At 39.1% G+C, this 20,182-nt stretch overlaps 1 protein-coding gene across 3 annotated transcripts in view; it reads right to left on the reverse strand.

The window, feature by feature from the left end:
• The window catches only part of LOC118591794 (WD repeat containing planar cell polarity effector), a 296,006-nt gene that overhangs the window by 154,973 nt on the left and 120,851 nt on the right, over positions 1-20,182 (reverse strand). For all 3 annotated transcript variants that reach the window (XM_036200167.1, XM_036200168.1, XM_036200169.1), the window contains 3 exons: positions 10,144-10,258; positions 7,680-7,813; positions 4,157-4,348 (listed from right to left, as the gene is read on the reverse strand). In XM_036200167.1, the coding sequence (XP_036056060.1) occupies positions 4,157-4,348; positions 7,680-7,813; positions 10,144-10,258 (441 nt within the window). The remainder of the gene's footprint in view (positions 1-4,156; positions 4,349-7,679; positions 7,814-10,143; positions 10,259-20,182) is intronic.

Consider the following 20,182-nt stretch of genomic DNA (forward strand, 5'->3'; position numbering starts at 1 on the left):
AATATTTGAACCATTTAGCTAAAAGCTAACACAGATGTACTTAATTGTCAATTGTGTTCATAAATATTTTGGCTTTTCAGTTGAAAACACCTGTAAATTTTCTGGATTCCTTTGCCAAATTGTACTATATATTAATAGACACAAACACTTTCCCATCAGTTACTACTCTTAAAAAATTGCCACAAAAATAATGCTTCATTTGGGGTGGTGCCCAGCATCGAAGGCAGAGGCAAGACAATCGAGAGCTCAAGGATAGCCTGGGCTACATGAGTCCTTGTTTCAACACAAACAGCAATAATCAAACACAAACAACAAAATCTTTCATCTTTCTGTGAGGTTTATCTACCTAGGTCTGAAACGTTCTGCAACTGTGTCATGACTACCTTGGTTAGCAAGTTCAGTTGGTCTCTTGAGATCCTGTGATGTTAGCACCACAGGCAGAAAGAAGTATCAGATTCACATATCTAAAAAGCTAAAATGACAGTGCCAATATAAAAGAGAAGAATAAGTTGTCATGAGATTCTTGTCAGAGTAAATGTATACAAAAGAAGAAAATGGTAAAAAATTTTTTCAAAATAAAGTATAAAAAGTAAAAAATTTAAATGGAGACATTACCATATAATACATGATAACTCACACATAAACTGCTAAAATGTGTTCATATACATATATACAGGCTCATGTATGTGTGCAGGTGTGTATGTATGGGTGTGTCTGGGAGGTGGGAGGTCTGTGCTGTGTGTTGTTCCTCAGCAGGCATCAACCTTGCTCTTGTGAGATGGGGTCTCTAACTAGGACATGGTGCTTGACAAAGGCTGGGCTGCCAGGTCAGAGCCCGGGGATCCTGTTGTCTCCAACTCCCTACTGCCAGGATCACGCCTGGCTTTTTATGGCCCTGCAGAGCAAACTCAAGTCTGTAGGCTGAACAACAACTGAACCAACTCCCAAGCCCCTAAAATAGGGGCTTCATGAATTTACTGATAAAATTCCCTCTTCTACACTATTTATCACCCATTCTTCTTAGGCTACATAACTCCTTTGCTCCACGCTTCTAATTAAGATACACACTATTTGTTTAGAACTCCGTGGTGTGAAATTGGGCCAGGCATTTTCTAATATCCATAAAATAAATTTAAAAATGTTTTCCCTCAGAAAGACAGATAATTTGGTCACAGAGAGTTGATTTCTGTTTCCTTTGTTTTCTTTTCTTATTTTTTTTTAGCAGCTTGGTAAGCCAATTTTCTACTTAGAGTCTACTGTTAAAACTCTCATTTGCTTCACTATGTGGGCTTTATCCTTTCCACGGTCTGCTATGCAAAAAAAGATGGCTTCAGCTTTCATTTTTTTAAGTTTTCTGTAAAGCAGTGGTTCTCAACTTGGATGCACATGAGATCACCTAGGGAACCTGAAACAGATTACCGATGCCCCCTCCTGACCGGAGATTCTGATGGAAGAAGTGTGGCGGCCCAGGCTCAGAAGCTCTGCAGGCGACTGTGATATTATTACTGGGTAGGAACATTGTTCTAGGATTCGGCCACTGTTGAAATAAAGCTTATTATCTTTTCTGGTAAGGCCTAGACAGGAAATGCTTTTTTAAAATTCTATAGTTTAACAGATTCAAAGATTATTCAATTTCTTCTCTATGAAGATTCTTTCCTCTTTTGGTCATAATTTCAGTGCTTAAAAGCATATTGTCTATTATTCTGATGGTTTGTTTAAAAGTCTGCAGCTGCCAGGGAAAAAGAAACTAAAGGAATCGTCCTGACCACGACCTTCACCCACGGTGGCTTTAGTTCATGACATGCTAAAAAACGTTCCACTTAAAGATTAATTCTTCACACGAAAAAGTAAAACAAGTATCCCCCCTCAACATTTATTTACCTTTTAAATAGTGAAATTCACAAAAGTTTCTGGAAAAAAAACTTGACAAATTTTTTGAAGAGCTGAATTTTGATAGAGCAGCTAAAAGGGCTGAGCGCTAAGACCAAGCCCTTGCCGAGAAAATGAACTGCACCTCATCAACTACCAGAAGTGAAAGGGAGTATACTAAGTAGAAAGAGGTTCAAAATCATGTGTGTGCTTGGGGTGTGGCTCAGGGGTAGAGTGCTTGCTTACCTGGCATGACAGAGGCTCTGGGTTAGAACTCTGGTAGCACAAAAAAATGATACTCATATATCATATACAAATTTATAAAAACGGATTCAGATGCTTGCATAAAGTGGATACTTTCATGAAAACTATGGGAAACAACTTGACAAAACAGAATTGCCTCCCACAAAAAGACTTACACAATTCTTTAAAAACGGAATCAATAACTTCATAAAAATCTAGCTCATACAATCCCCTTTGACACTGTTTCAGAGGGGAGAAAAGGCTAGCAAAATCATTCCACAGTGTTAATAAAGGCTTGAAATTCAATCTAGAATAGATAATAAAAGCAAGCAGAATTGGGTACCCATCTCGTCTTTGAGTACATTGTAAAGCCTTTTAATCTTCTCACTGTCTGAGTAGAATCAGCCACTCCCTGTCGGCTCCCACTACAGCTAATACCTACTCTACCTACAGCAAACCAACACTCTCATGAACCTAAATGTTTTCCTATTTGTCTCTCACTGGTAAAAAGAAAAAAACAACTAAGGTCTTGAAGGCAAGATCGTTTCCTATCCCTGCCATCGGGGATGAAATACAGAGGTTATGCAAGGTCACGCTTGGAGCTGCTGGCTACTTTGGGCGGGAACACCATTACTACAGGAAATGGGAAACAGTGAGTGGGTGAGTCAAGTCACGTGGCCGGTGAATAGATTTTAGGTAAGAAAACAACACTGGGAAGCTAGGTCAAGATCAGTTTGGGTTCAAATAAAGACTTAAGTGGAAATGACCAAAACAGATCTGTGCTTTAGTCCCCATACCTGCATACTTTAGAGCCACCAAGGATCTGGGGAGAACTCAGCTGGTTTAAGTTTACTATCTTAAAAACAAGAAAACTAAAGCCAGTTAGACTGGATAATCTACCCAAACCAGACACAAAACTGGGTAAGCTCATGGCAGAAAGATTGGGAAAAGTCCAGTTCTTAAGGAAGACATGCATACATATCAAATATAAAGTACTAGGACGCTTCAATATTAAACGGCTGGGCATGGTAGCACATGCCTTCAAACACAACACTCAAGAGGCTGAGGTTGGAGGATCAGGAGTTTTAGGCTACATAACAAAACCCAGTCTCAAAAGTAAACAAAACTCAAAAGACTGAAAGTTTATGTAGGTGGGAAAAGGGAATGGATAGACCTACTCATTTCATCCCAGAACACTAATTTGAGAAATACTTCTTAAAGTCTGAAGGTTTAGAGGAAAACAGTGGAATAGATTTTCTTCACCCGGTCAAAACTTTAAAAAGGAGAGAGCCCTTTTCAATTATAAAAAAAAAAAAGACCACCAAAAGTTTGTGTTTACACAGGTACAAAGTGAAAGCACACACAGTCCTCCCATGTGACAGTCCACCCATGTGGCTGAGTAAATGAGCACAGGCTGTGGGAGAGACAGCCTGAGAGGTCAACATGAGCACAGGCTGTGTTCCCAGGCTCCCAGCAGCACTCGGGTCCTGAGGGCGACTGCTGTGCTGAAGCCTCCTTGCAGCTTCTTGCCCCAGTGACAGGATGCCAGCACAGAGCTTGCACAGAATGGGCATTTGACGGGTAGTTGTTAAGGGTGACTGGTAGCATGGCTTTTCCTCAACAAACAGTAACGGTGCTAATGACCACAGTGAACAGTGATTACAAGTTTGTTGTGTATAAGTGTTGCTGTGTTATGCGTATACACTATCCTTACCAGTTAAACTCTACTTTTCAAATACTGAAACGACAACACCTAGAAGTTAGTAACTCACTCACACAGAGGGCAAGGTAGAACAGAATCAGTATATGAACCCAGAAGCCAGTGTTTTCAATCACTGCACAGTTCAGCCAGCCTGACATTGTCTACTTATGCTCTAGCTACGTTACATTTTAGGGTCTCATTTTATATTCCATTTCCTTTTGAATATTTGAAAAATATAAATTATAGGTTTAAAATGTATTCACACATATTTCAGAATAGGAAAACCAGTAATACTATTTTATATACACTTCATTAAAATGTATGCATTTGTTTTAGATTTACCTGCAGTCCTCCTTGAATAAAACCCAGGAGCAGGAGATTGGCTCTGTCCTTCTCAGAAGAGATTGGAGTCCAAGGCCAAGCGCCATCACTGACCAGCGGCCACCAGCAAACAACTACATCCTGAATGGAATTGATAGCTAAACGACGCTCTAGTGTCCTGTTTGCTGGGCCAGGTATGTCATAATAGGAAATCTAATGGGTTAACAAACAAACAAAAAGAAACATAAAAATGTTTCTTTCAAAGGGTGCAAAATCATCTGAGTAGTTCCAAAAAAAATCGAAGCATCCATAAATGTAATACACACAAGTAAATATACATCTTCAACACGTGTTTAAGAGGGTGTCAGAATTTACCAAATTCTTTTGACACATACATAAAAAAGACATATGTTCAAAATTCTCCCAATTTTTAGCAGAGGAAAAGAAAAAAAGAAATGTGAGTTAGGGAGGAACTAGATGTAGCAATTCCAATCAATACTAAAATGTACAGTCATGGTTGCTTGACAGCATCGACCTACACATAGGGTTTAGGATCAGCTATATTAAATGACAAGTTCAGTGCTGCTGACCGAGAGTGTCTGACTACTATTTAAGACATAACCCAGTAACAATGACTGACAACAATAAAAGGAAAAACAACCTGAGGCAAATGGCTCTTAAAAGAATATATGAGACGTATACACACATATTCTGCATAAGAGGGATAAGCCATGGCATCGTACGTGAAAGTTTATGCAGCTTCTGAGAATTACACTTCTCTTTCTTAGGAAGGATTTGTCGAATTTATTATTCAAACTATGTTATTTTGGAACATGGTTATTTGAAAACATAAGCACGGCACCATCTGGGTGACACATGCCAAGGAAATATAGATTGCACCGTATTTCTGCTTAAGGAATTAATGGAAGGTTGATAGCTTGGAAGGAAAAAAAAAACTATCTTGCCATTGCTGGTCAGCAATAATCGAACCACTTTCTGGGGATTAAGCGCATGGCTAAGCCTACTGGACCAGACACTAGCAAAGGGCAGGGGGTCTTCTTATCAGAGAAATGCTTCTGGAGCCAGTCTCACTACATGACAGATTGCTTTCATATTCCTGTCTGCAAGGCAACAAAGGATGGCAGTAATGCGATAATGCCAGAGTGCAATGGGTGTTAAGAACCCGCTGCATTTATGTATTGTATTTAGTAAATAATCAGGCTCATCCAAATTGTGATCTCACCACTCAACCAAGGCCATTAAAATCAAGGTTAATGCTTTAATAATCCTCTGCTATTTTTTTTTCCAACATGGTCAAAAGGAACTCTTTTCTATTTGCATGGCCATAATATTATTGACCTCTTCATCCTCTGAATACACATCAAAAGGAACCAAATCAAAGTAATTACCAGTGTTGTTCTCTCAGAGCAAACATTTAACTCCTTGCACTGTCCCTCAACTGGTAAACTGAACTGAATTTTAAATGTGGTCAGGAAAGCTTGTTAAAGGTCAGTACTACCAGGATATTCACCCTGAAATTCTTCTTGTCAAAATTATTTCAGTGTGAAATAATTAAATTATGGTATAACTGGAAAGAAAATCAGAATTATAAATACTCAATAAAAGTCCTTGTTTTAAAATCCAAATGGACATTGATAAAACACAGATACACTTTATGTTTTTAAGTATAAATACTTACATAGTTAAGTTTTTGATGTAATTATAACTTCCTTCTTATTTGAGAGAAATACTATAATTGCTAAATATTTAAAGACACATGCACATTATATTTTGGTATCCAGCCTGCCATGTAGGCATGTTACAAATTTCTAGATAATAAAATCAAGTTAAAAAATGAGTGATTGGCACATTCATGTTTTGTACAATACAGATCAGTTGTTGTTTGAGATTTTATGTTTCCTGTGAATTTGAAAGGCATTGGTGTTCTGTCATGATACTCAAGAGAGCAGGGAAAATGGGTAAGTTTCTTACACTAGCCTTCCAGGTGGTAAATGATGGCATTCACTAATTATATGTTGCAAACATTGCAGTAAGAAATGAAATTCATGGTCTTTCTAGAAGGAAACATATTCCTCTATTGTGTAGCAATGATGTGAAGTGCCAATAATGTCCAAAGTCCAAAGGCAGAAGTAATGTGTTAAATCCCCTATTTAAGCAAGATCGACCCAAAGATTAGGCCTATTTTTATATTTTTTCTTTGAAAAACACCCGACACCCCTCCCAGTTTCAGCTCTCATTAGCTACTCTCTTCCAGTCAAGAAGACATCACTCAGTTACCTATCATATCTGAAACAAAGGAACTAGTCACACAGGACTCTACATAATAAGGTTAATAACACTTTAAATGGCTTTAGCTAGTGAAGAATGATACCTTTTTTAAAAAATCAACATTAGGAAAAAACATTTTAAAATCAATATAGGTTAACCATTTGGGAAAAAAGCAATGCTGTAATATTAAATATTAAAGGGAATCTTTGATTTTTGACTAACTAAATATAATACATGAATATCATAAATTGCCAATTAGAAAAAAATCATTATCATGTAAATTTTATAGAAGCTCCATAAATCTGGCATACTAGCCATTTCGTATTTTATTACCATAATGAAAAACTTATTTTAGGTAACTTTTTCCATGCTAAACTCTTTCTTATAAGAATAGATATTTCTATTAAACAAATTATATATTTCCTATGCCACTATTACCCCAAACATCATAAATAACAATTCCAAAGTGCAGAAAGTTAGATACAAAAAAAAAACCAGCTTCTAAGCACACATACCAGTTACCAGCTACAGGACTGGCTTTGCCTCTGGCATACATGTGCATCATTTTTAAGAAAGCTGTATATCAGCTCTGTTCCCACTGAACAGTGAACTGTCTCAAATCCACGTCACAGAGGCTGGATCAATCTTGCAAACACAAGTCATTGCTGAAAAGATGCCTTGAACTGAAACAGCCTGGAAAATGTATTAGATGCTCACCCTTGCAGAGAGTATGCCTTTCCAGCGGTTAAAATGTAATGTGGAAAATTTAAGCACATCATTTAAACTAAAAATCCTGCCTTAACAGATGTAATGTCCATGATACAGGGAAACAAATTCCCTGGAGTTAGCAGAGGGAGAAGGACTAGCACATGAAAGAAATGTCCTTTTGTATTTCCCCCTGTACAGTTGGGATGGGATGTGAGCATCTTCCCATTACTTACTGCATTTTCTATTAATCTTTGAAAGACCCTTCTTCCTTCTTTCCTTTCTTTGAGTGAAAACCAGAGTAGCTCTATGGATACTTAGTGGAACGTGAAAATGAAGTATCTACTAACATTAGCATGAAAGCCAACTTTGCCCTCTGTAAGCTCTAATACGTCATCATTAGGCCTCCACCACAGGAAAGGTACAAAGGTAGATTCAGGTTTCCCCAAACTCACAAACATTCAAGAGTGAAAACCATAACATTAACTCATGCAATGCTCTAGTGTGCCTTAATGAGTAGTAATATGACTATATACATTGAAATTTCTACCTTATAATCCAACGCTGAGAGTTTTTCCAATCTCTTGTTTACATCAAGAGAATCCATCTTCTTTGTAAACTGAATAAAACATAGTTTGTTTTGTGCCAAAAATGATAAGATGATGAAACTGTCTGTAAGAAGAGCTAAAACAGGGATTTAATGATCCCAAGTTAGAACAAGGAGATACATTTCCACTGAAATATTATTAAAAGATACTGTCAAAAAATAAATATTAATTGAAGTTACTAACATCTCCCAAATATATCCTGGATAATGTTAAAGATAGGAGAAATAAACAATAACCATCAATACAATCATAAGCATTTGGTATTTTCCTCTCTTTTTCCATGACTATTTCCATATAAACTAATGTTTGAAGATCACCACCAAAGAAAGTATTTGGAAATCAGAGCACAAAACACATAAAAGAGGCTGGGCATGGTGGCACATATCTTTAATCCCATCACTTGGAAGGCAGAGACAGGCAAAGTTTGAGGCCAGCCATGGATATGCAGTAAGAGCATGTCTCAAAAAAAAAAAAAAAGCATAAAAAAGATTAAAGAGACTTTTTTTTGTGTTTATGTACTATTTCTACATTCAAATATTCATATAAGCCATTTGAGAATAAGTGGATTGATACTGATCAGTGTTCTCTACCAACCTTATTTTTTTGTTGTTGTTTAAAATTTTTAATCTATAGCTAGGCAGTGGTGGCACATGCCCTTAATCCCAGCACTAGGGGGCAGAGGCAGGCAGAAATCTGAGTTCAAGGCCAGCCTGATCTACAGAGTGAGTTCCAGGACAGCCAGGGATACACAGTGAAGCCCTGTCTTGAAAAAAAAATCACACACAAAAAATTATCTGTAATCCCTCTTTTGAGGATTTACAAACTGGGTGAAATAAAGTATGCTATACCCAAATGTATATATTATATTAATTAATATTTAATAATGAAGATTAGCAAAAATACTTGTACAGCTTTATTTCTAAAGAATATAAGTAGGTAGATAGTATCACAGGTTATTTATATAAAGAGTCATTACTATGTGAACTGCTCATAGGCGAAAAAAGAAATTACTCAACAGTGTCTATACTTTTCTCCATTCCACTTCTGCATGCACAATCACTGGAGTCTCTGGAGAGCGGCCAAGAAACCACATTGCTATCATGTCCCTTGAGAGTGTATTATTTGGGAACCAATCAAAGAAACACCCGAAAAAGGGCAACTCAGACAGAGTGTTGGAAGCTCCCTATTCAGTCTAACAGAAGAAGATGAATATGAGAAACCAACATAGTCAGTGTTATTTGCAAAGTCCATGAAGGGTTTCATGAGAACATGAAAACAGAGCACCTCCACAGAGAAAGTCCCCTGGCATCACACCCTACGTGGTGGAGGAAGTAGCATGCCCACAATCCTGCTTGCACCTGTTGTTATCGGCGGTGTTGCTAATTGCAGCCATCATCCTGCACAGCACTTTCTTTAAAGTCTACAGTTATGCCAGGCTGTCCTCAGAAGCGCTGAGTGGTGCCTATAGCAGAGGCGGGCTTCCCACTCACCTCTGTCCTCTCTGCTAGACCACATCTTCCTTTCTTACTCAATTTAAGACACTGGTTTAATCCTTCATGATAATTTGGCTTGTCTTTAGATGTTTTCCTCCAAATAAAGGAACAGAAACTTAAAATCCAGAGTCAGCATAGTAGAGTAGAAGGTAGGTCAGAACTTGTGTTCAGATCTCAACTCAACCCCTTCCCAACTACATAAGCCTGACCATCACCCTGAAAAGCTCATCTTCACCTTCCTTATCTACTAGAATGAAAATAACCATATCTTATATAGCCATTTTCTCGAATCAAATACAATGGCACCCAGCATGGAACCTTTATAGCTCAATAAATAACAGTAACCTTCCTACTCAATAAATGGCTTAAAATCTTTTGAATATGCTTTATCCCAACCATGCACGGTGTTGTAACCTAATAGATCTGCTTCCCTGTGTATCTGGCATTGACTTTTGCTACTTAGAAAGTATAACCCCACATTACTCAGAAGCTAGTATTCATGAATGAGTAAACACGCAGGAAGCAAAACACTCAGGTACTTCACCAGTGCCTGCCTTGGCATATTTGGGTTATTTATGCATAATTCATTTGGAAAAATTTGAATTGTCAAAAACAGAGAAATTATTTTCAATGAATGAGAAAAGCATACTTTAAAATTATATTCAAAAATGTAAAGGAAAGATTGGAAAGTACTTAGACTCTGAGCCTAACACTTATCAAGAAGAAAAGTGCACAGACATTAAATATTAGTTAAAACGGTTATTGGTCCCAGGGGTTGTAAGCATGCTATTACAAGCAATTACTTGTTGTGTTTGCAAGTCCCCAGTGGTAATAATTAGTCTACCTGTTGACAAAGTATTTCTCCTGCCCCACTGTTAATGTAGACAATTGATTTGCACATGGGTGTAATTACCATCACTGATGGTGTCTGAGATGAGCTTCCCCACCAGGCTTCTGTCAATCACCACTTTCTCCAGCTGAGGCCCAGAAAGGCTTAGGGACACCAACACACCTGAACCAAAGAGGAGCTAAAACCAGGTAAAGGAGAAAGAAGAAGATATGCTGAAAATTAGAGTCTTTTAAAAATCTCTTTCTAATCATACAACTCACATAGATATTTTTACATGCATTCAAACCATGAAATCTCAGATTTTCTTCTCTGAAAAACAGTCACCAGCATTCTGAGTGTGAGACAGGAAGCTCAATGCTGTAACACATTAAGTGCACTGATGAAAGCTGCCTGCAGAAATTTAATGTGGTGTGTGTTTATCAGACACATAGTCTTCTAAATGCTTAAAAAGTGCCTGTGCAGGAAGAACAGCTTTGTTTGTACGCAGAAAATGTGAAGTGCTGTGTTCAAACACAGCAAGGTTAAAGTCTATATCAGAAATTTAAAGACTATTTCTTGAAGTTTGGATAGTCATTGTTGCTCACTGAAGCCATGAGTACAATATAAACAGCTAATTTGGAACAAAAGCCCTATTCACTTCTCCAAATATAACAAAAAACATTAAAAGAAATATAAAGCAATGCAATTAGGTAAACAGTTAAAACTTTTAAAGTCACATGTAACGCACACCGTCAATAATTTCACGAGGAAAAACAAAAAGAGTAAAGCCTCCGCTCTTCCACGTCAGTGGCCAGCAGCTGCTCAGAGAAGACGGCTGGATAGAACCGTTATCATTTTATAGCACTCCTTTCCATTTAGAGCAGCATAATTCATTCATCTCCAAATGTTTAAAACTTCTGAAGGGACTCTGCATATGTGTGTGCTTGTTATCTATGAGATTTTGAAATATCAACATTGGAAGAAATTGTTTCACCTTCAAGGCAACAGACTCAAAGCTGATGAATCATGGAATAGCATATGGCATAAGAAGAAAAAAAACCAATTGTTAGTAAACTAATCATGAGCATGCCAGCCAAACTCAAAGGCAACTATGACTTAAACAACACAGGGAATCCCCCACCCACCTAGGCATCATGTCCCAGCTAGTGACGATGATTCTCTGTTAAGACGAATTTGGACATGTGTGAAAGATGAGCAGCATGAGGGACCAGAGTCCGTGGAGGAGGGGGACACAGTTGCCCTACTGTTAGAATCTCTGTCCCAGGCAACAGAAATCTTGCTTGTATCTGACTTATAGACTGCTCTAGTCCATGCCCTTGCCTCTGCAGAGTCACAGTGGGAAATGGGAAGATCAATCATCTTTAGCAGTTGGGAAATAAAAGAAGGCACAGTTGTTCCAAGAGTTACAAAATACTTCAGAAGTTAATTAATCTCTACTGAATTAATCCAGCCTTACTACATATCTTGATAGCAAATGATTCACTATTTCTATGGGAATTTCATAGCACGTGGTCTTCGCTCCCCAAATTTTCCCTTCTCAGATATTCAGAAAGACATGCTGTGAGGCTCAATTTTCTTATCTGGTTCTTCCCTTTCAAGTTTTCTCAAAACATCACTAAAATATGTCCTTTTCTATTCATTTTTCTTTATAAAAATGTATACCTATTTTCCGAAGCATGCCTTCTCTTAGTCACTGGTGACTGGTTTCTTATGCTGCTGTCTTGGCTACATTTATCTCTGTGCCTGCAGTGCTAGGCACACAGCAAGCACCAGGAAATATGTGGAGAAAACTCATAACTAACTCATTTTCATATTAGATAATATACTTAGAGGAAACTTAACCAAACCTTCCATTTTCACATGATGCAAATACACCTGCAATCTGTCAATCATGAGCTTTGGCTGGGAAGGAGCTCAGTTGGTAGTGTACTTGCCTAGCATGCAGGAAGATCTGAGTTCTTTAAATTCTTTTAATTAATTTTATTTATTTTGGTATGCACATGTATATCCACATGCTAGTTGTATGCATGTGCTACAGCATGCATGTGGAGAAAAGAAAACAACTTGTAGAACTGAGTTCTGCCCTTTCTCCATCAAATGGGTCACAGAAACCGAAGGCAGCTGTGGGCTTTAGGAGAAACCTTTACTAGCTGAGCCATGTCACCAGCCCAAAGTGCTGAGTTCTGTGTATCCAGCACTGAGTTATCTGGGCATGGTGACACATGCTTGCAATGATAGCATAGTCAAGGTAGAAACAGGAAAATCAGAAGTTCAAGGACATCCTTGGCTATTTAGTTAAAGGCCAGTTTGGACTATTTGCTACCTGACCTTATCTCTATAAAACAAAAACAAACAAAACAAAATACATGCAACATAGAACTGAGTACTGCCAGTGACCAGAGGCTCACTACATCACCTGACAGCTACCTTAATTAGGACAGCTCCAGTTGATTTGAACACATGAGGATGGACATTCTTCTGTTTATTTAACAAAACATGTGGATTATATGACATACCTGCAACTAAATGTAATGGCTCAAAAAGGAATTAAAGACCATCCTTAAAGGTAGTTGAGCAGGCTATCAGAGAGACACAGTAAGGGTGATAAAATGGTGGCACCAAACCCACTACACAGTTTGAATACACTAACTAAGGTGTGAACCTGGAACTTGAGGTTACAATTAAAGCTGCCTTAGAACTTCGGTCTCAGACTCAGTTTTCTTCAGTTGCATATCTGCATATATTCAAAGACAACAGCACACCAGTTAGAGCATGACTCTGAAAACAGTGGTGGCTAGTTGTGTGACACTGAGTTACTTAACATCTTCATTTTTCTCACCTGAAAGAAGACACGATACTCTCTTCCTCACAGGATGAGGGTTAAGTAACTTTATTAACAGAATTTGTAATATGCCTGGCATACTGTTTGCTGTTGTCCAACCATTCCTATGAGTTCTCATTATACTGCTTGCCATCTCTGAAGCCATTTTTGTCTTAAATAGAAACTCAGCCCCCATGTTGGACTCAGAATTGGATTTGAAACACTGGCCTCCAGGTGACTGAGTTTTAACTCTTATTTATTAATGTTGTGTGGATACAATGTGAGTGTGTGTAACATGTCCTAGGACAGACATCCCATGGGGTATCTGGACATCAGAGGACAACTCTTGGGAGGTGGCTCTCTTTCTGCCCTGGGTTCCAAGGACCAAACTGAAGCCGACAAGCTTGTGTGGCGAGTGTTCTGCCCACTGAGCCATCTCAGCGGCAGTCCGTGTGCGTTCTGATCAGAAAGGGGCGGTCTTTTGACAGGCTCCCAATTTGCAGTGATTTCATAGGGCATTTACTTTCAAGCTTCACAACTTTGGTACTAAATTTGTCCAACTTTCTCATTTCTTTCTCTCTATGTTCTGTTTTCACCATCATTATTACCATGAGAGAATCCTCCTCTCCTGACAGTCTATGAACCCATGCTATGCTATAAAATTCATTTCAAAAGGCTGATTCTGTGAAGATGGAGAAGAAACATGTAACCTAGGGGCTTAGGTGCAAGAGGCAATTGATTTTGGAAAAGATTCAAGAGCCAGAGTGTCCCAGAGCAGGAGGAAGGGTGCATATATCACATGATATCTGCGCATGGAGATGGTAGCAGTGACTTGTGCACTTGGGCCCTTTCACATAGCTATTCATATAGTCATTCAGCCCACACATACATATATTCAGTGTATTAAATGAGCCATGCACCATTCTGAGTACTCAAACCCCATCAGCGAACAAAGAAGCAATGCCTTGGCTTTCCCTGTCCTCGTGGATACAGATAATAACAAATAGTTCAAATATAATAGCAGTTAGTTAGTGATAAGCTGTATGGAGGAAAAAAGCACAGCAAGATGTAGCTTGTAGGAGGAGGCTGCTGTAAACATGACGCATAATAAACAAAAGGACCTTCTTGAAGACATGCCAAGGGAGTGGAGAGTCCAAGAAAGGGGAGGGACTAAGTGCCTGGAGAAATGGAACTCAGGCAAAGGAACAACAGAATACAACTCTGAGGCAGACTATGCTGTGCATGACCAGGAAGAGCTGGCCTATGCAGCTGAAGGGGAACAAGAGGCAGGGATCCTCACTGACAATAGTGTACAGAGGGAGTTAAGGGCTAGCTAGCTCTTACACTGGAGCTTGTCAATGAGAAGACATTACGTTTTAGCAGAAATCTATATTAAGTGAGGGAAGGGACAAAAGCATGTAATCCATTGGGAAAATCTTCCAGCCATCCCCAGAGAAGATGAGGACTTGAACCAGGACAACCATATTAGAGAAAATGATGTGGACAGTCTTAGGATAGCCCATTTTCCAACTCACTGATAGCCTATAGGCTACACTTTGCCAAGGAAAGCTATGAATGTGGCCCAACTCCAAGTGGTAAGCTTATTGAACACATTATGGGATTTCTTCATCATCTATCTTTGAAAAGTCAATTGTGTGGTACTTGAACATGAATGTAGACAACAACGTCATATCTCAATGTCAAAAGGTTGAGTATGCCTGTAAGAGTATCCACTAGTATTTGTGAAGAATTGAAATGTGGCATGCTTGGCCTAAGCAACATGGTATAGTGAAGTAAGGAATGTTAGAGGCAAAATTTAGACTGTGGAGCATCAGGAGTTTGGTTTTCAACAAGTTAAGTTGCCTACAGAATTATAAGTGAAAATAACCTTGTAAAAAGTAGAAATGAAGTCATCAACAATATCACGGCCACATTTAAACACAGAAACAGTTCAACTCTCTTTAAAATTTAATGGAAAGGGAGAGAGGTCTAAAGTCTGAGCTCAGGAGTTCCTAGTGTTCGATTGGCTAGATGTGTGACACCAAGGGAGCTTCTTTTCTGAACCTTCATTTCCTCAGCTAGAAAAAGAGACAATACTGTGTATTCCAAAGGAGGAGGATTGAACAACCCTTTTTCCCCTTAAAGATTGAGTCAATACTGGCAATGGTCGAGAGAAAGCCCAAACTGACCAACTCTGGTGATCAGATGGCCAAACATCCTAACTGTCATGCTAGAAATCTCATCCAATGACTGAGGGAAGAGGATGCAAAGAGCCACAGCCAGGCCCCAGGTGGAGCTCCAGGAGTCCAATTGGTGAGAAAGAGGAAGGATTGTATGAGCGAGAATTGTTGAGACCAAGATTGGAAAAAGCACAGGGACAAATAGCCAAACTAATGGAAACACATGAACTATGAACCAATAGCTGAGGAGCCCCCAGCTGGATCAGGCCCTCTGGATAAGTGAGACAGTTGATTAGCTTGAACTGTTTGGGAGGCACCCAGGCAGTGGGACCGGGACCTGTCCTTAGTGCATGAGTTGGCTGTTTGGAACCTGGGGCTTATGAAGGGACACTTTGTTCAGCCTGGGAGAAGGGGACTGGACCTGCCTGGACTGAATCTACCAGGTTGAGCTGAATCCCCAGGGAAGTCTTTGCCCTGGAGGAGATGGGAATGGGGGGTTGGCTAGGGGGGAGGTGGGGGAGGTGTGCAGGACTGGGGAGGACAGAGGAATCCATGGCTGATATGTAAAATTAAATTAAATTATAAAATATAATAAAAAAATTGAAAAAAAAAAGATTGAGTCAAGCTTCTTAGTGAAAAGAGGTTTGAGTACCTATTAAAAACAAGGTGAGTCCACCATTTTTTATCTCTAAGTGTCCTCTGACTAAAGTCATCCCTGATATTAACTTATGGGAATATGAAGATACAAATTAATTAATAAGCTAATTAGTGCATTTTATAAGAGCCTGTAGGGAACACCGATTTTACAAATACTAGTGCCAAAGGAAATCCTGGATATGGTACAGGAGATAACTGGTAGATAAAAAAAAAAAAAAAAATCTGAAACTCAGGGAAAGTTTCTATCTGAAACAAAAGCATCATTCACACCTTTGCCTGTCTCATGAAAATGGCTGTATTTTAGTCCTCCAAGATGGAGAGAGCCCTGGTGTGACTTGGTAGGACAAGAAGGAAAAAGCATTCTAAGGTTCTGTTCCATGGCAAGGTGTAAGAATGTTCTAGAAGCTCAAAGAGAGAGAGAGAGAGAGAGAGAGAGAGAGAGAGAGAGAGAGAGAGAGAGGAGCCCCGGTCCCAGCTCTAGCCCGATCTGAACAGCTTGCAGCTGGAGACACTAAGGCAGTGCCTGAGTCTTTCCTCTTCAGACAGCACACATCATCTTTTCTACCCTGTTCTGCTGCCTTATCATTTCCTCTTTGTTGTCTTCAATAAGCTCAGGGTTGTTCTTTAAGAAACTCAGAAATGATTCTAAAGTTGTTCAAGTGGGTATTCAAATTGGTTTCATTTAACCATGGCAGTCTAGACTGAATACCTAACTGAAAGTCGGAAAGCACTTAAGGAAAAAAATATTATATCTGATGGTAGCATTAATCAAAGCATAAATAACAAAACACTGAGTTTAATTTATTCAACAGGTCAAAACCCATGTGAGTGCCTCCTGTATACACAGGTATACAGAAGTATACAAATGGAGACAGGGTGGTAGACAAGGCAGCATAAATTGATTATATCTGTATAGAATACAGAATATCTTAGAGGAAAATGAAGGCTTGAGTTAGGATAGGTGGCTGACTGAAAGATGTGGATTACACCCCCCCTCTAAAAAAAAACAAATATATGGCTGGAGAGACGGTTAAGGAGGTAGGTGTTCTCACTGAGCATGAAGTCTGGGTTCAGATCCCCAGGACCCACATAGAAACCAGGTATGGCAGTGCATCTGGACTTAAGAATTAACTAACTGGTTCGAGTAATTGTGCATGAGCTACTTCATACTATCGACTCAAACAGTTCCACTGAATTCAGTGTTCTTACTGGGTGAGGGCACTGCCCTAAATCCATGTGATTACTATCACATCTGAGTATATGAAAAGATACGGTAGGCAGGTTCAGTATGAAAAGTCAACAGTTGTTGATAGGTTATCTATGATGGTCAGGCATCCAAAACAGACCGCATGAAGTGTAGAGGCCTATAAAGACAACTGTGCCAAGCACTACAACAAGCAGTAAACTCTAGGGACAAGAGCATCACAGTGACATCTAATGCAGTCCACTCAGAGGAATCTACAATGAAGACTAGGCCCACTGCTAATTTATCAGACAGCCTGTAGGATGTGTTTTCTGCAATCCATTCCTTCATTCAGCAAACATTAAGTATACAGAGAAACCATGACTGATTAATCTACTGAAGTACAAAGACAAAGGTGAATTGGCTAAGACAGTGGTTCTCAACCTTCCTAATGCTGTAACCCTTTAATACAGTTCCTCATGCTGTGGGGAATGCCCCCCCCCAACCATACAATTATTTCATTGCTACTTCATAACTATAATTTTGCTACTGTTATAAATTGTAATATAAATATCTGATATGTGACCCCAGAGGGGTCAACAACCCACAGGTTGAGAACCACTGAGATAAGATGAGGGTAAAAAAGTTGAGTCGTTATATAGAATTACTTCAGGACAACAAATAAGAGGAAATAAGTCTTCTTCTGGATAGAGAAGTATTAACATTAAGTTTTCCCAAAGACCTGTGTCTATTGTCCAACATATGGAACAAATTCATGTCAAGAGATGTATATTTCTGTTTTATCTACTTAAATTTAAGAAATCTCATTTTATTTATTCTTACTATAAAACAGAAGACACTACACTTTAACCCTATATATTTACAAATAAGAAAACTGATTATTCCTAGAACATATTTAGGTAGTCAAATTCACAAAAAGAATAAATTAAGGTAGTTTTTACATTGCCAGGTTTTTTTTTTTAATCTGAAAGGATAGAAAATGCACAGTAAGATATATACAGCACTTGGGCATACTTTATCATTCACAGAAACCTTTGTACATATTATAAAGAACAACAAATGCTAGTGTATCTCATGTTCAGAAAAATCATGCAACTTAGGGAGAATGCAATATGGCTAATTCTCTAATCCCCAACCAGATTAGTAAAGCCACTAACTAAAGATCTTATAATTAGTTGAAAGTGGAGACAAGACAGGTCCATTGTTAGCAGTTCTATACCCCCTGAGCTTCCAAAGAGGCATGCTCAGTCATATCCTCAATTCCTACTTTTCAGTTAACCGCTATGCAATATCTCATGTGGTTTGGTTTTCTTCACTCTAAGCCAATGATTTTCAATTAGAGGACACCAGCCAGCTATGTCTGGTGACACTGTAATGATCACCTGTCTTAGGGTTACTACTGCTGTGATGAAACACTATGACCAAAGAAAAATGAGGAGGAAAGGGTTTATTCAACTTATGTTTTCATACCACAGTTCATCATCAAAAGTCAGGACAGGTACTCAAGCAGGGAAGAGACCTAGAGGCAGGAGCTGAGGCAAAAGCTACAGAGGAATGCTGCCTGCAGTCTTGCTCCTCATGGACCACCAGCTCAAGGATTTCACCACCCACAATGGACTAGGCCCTCCCCCGTCAAGCATTAATTAAGAAAATGCCCTACTGCAAACAACTGCCATACTGCCTACTGAGGTTTCCTCCTGTATGACTCCAGCTTGTGTCAAGTTGACATAAAACTAGCCAGTACATTGCCTCTCTATATATTAATCACAGAGCCTTACCTGCAAACAGTGCCTGTAAATGAGCTGCTGTGGAAGCCAAAGTTTTTCTGTCACCACCAAGCTGATGTAACAGCTCCTTAAATACTAATCAACATTTCTCTCACATAAAGGAAGATGGTAAGCTGCTCTCTGTCATGAACAAAGACCTGATCAGATGTGTCAAATGAAGTTGTGGGCAGTGCACAGCACAGACCTGTAGGAAATCTGCCTCATGTCTCCCTCACAAGGTGCTAAGATGACTAATGGCGGCTGTTAAGGCAGGAATAACCTCCAGGCAAATCATCGAGGCACCGTGGCGTGTGATAGAACCGTCCCGTCAGGACACCTCTGCTTTCACTCTAATTCTTTGTACAACAATCAGTCTTCTTATCTATGATTTAGCCTCTGGAGTAATTCATCCATCAGGTGGGAATGCCCCAAGCAAATAAGCAATGTCTACAATGCCAGATATATCTCAGACTGTAAACTGATAAACTGCCATTGCAGTTAATAATAAATCAGTTGCTTCTGAGTTTGGCTATTGTGAATGTTGTCAGTACATGAAAATAAATAAAGATAACATGAGAGATAGATAAGTTTAATTAATCAGAATATTTCTGCCCACATCCAGGATACACTGCAGGAGTGGGAATACAATTTCTAAAGTTACAGATCTATACAAGAACAAGTGGGACAGGTCCACAAACAACACACTCAAGTAGTACAACACGAAAGCATGTCAGAGAGAGTACCCATGTCACAGAGAGGAAACTGGGTGGGGATGGCAAGAAATAAATTTAAGCTCTTGCTTTGGAGATTTTTTTAAAAAATGATTTTTAAAAGACTTTTGGAGCATTATTATTTTTCTATAAAATTTCCCTAAAACAAACAAGAAGCTCCTAAAGTACATCCTCACAGATATGTTGTGGTCATAAAGAGACAGTGCCTAGAACCTTCTTCCTTTTCTGTAGCTTGCTCCCCAACTTCATTTACAGCATTCTCTTAGCATATCCTAGGCCATCAAATATTAGGACATTGTGCTCCTACCAGCATACAAGTAGGAAAACATGCATACACATAGAATCAAAATGGATCTTTTTAAAAAAAATTGCTGAGAACTAGAATGACAGCCCCATGGTTAAGAACACTGACTTCTCTTATAGAGGACATGAATTTGGTTCCCAGTGGCTCATAACCATTTGTACCTCCAGTTTCAGGGGATCTGTGTAGTTAGAGTTTTCCTGCCTGGCCCAGAGTCAGGACAAATTTCTCTTACCCGACAGTCCCACAGTCGCTCAGACCCAACCAAGTAAGCACACAGAAACTTACATTGTTTACAAACTGTATGGCCGTGGCCGGCTTCTTCTATCTTAAATTAACCCATTTCTGTTAGTCTATACTTTGCCACATGGCTTGTGGCTTACCAGTGTCTTTACATGTTGCTTTTCATGGCGGCAGCTGGCGGTGTCTCCCCCCAGCCTTC

This window comes from Onychomys torridus, chromosome 10 (genome assembly GCF_903995425.1).
Source record: "Onychomys torridus chromosome 10, mOncTor1.1, whole genome shotgun sequence".
In the NCBI taxonomy this organism is placed as follows: domain Eukaryota; kingdom Metazoa; phylum Chordata; class Mammalia; order Rodentia; family Cricetidae; genus Onychomys; species Onychomys torridus.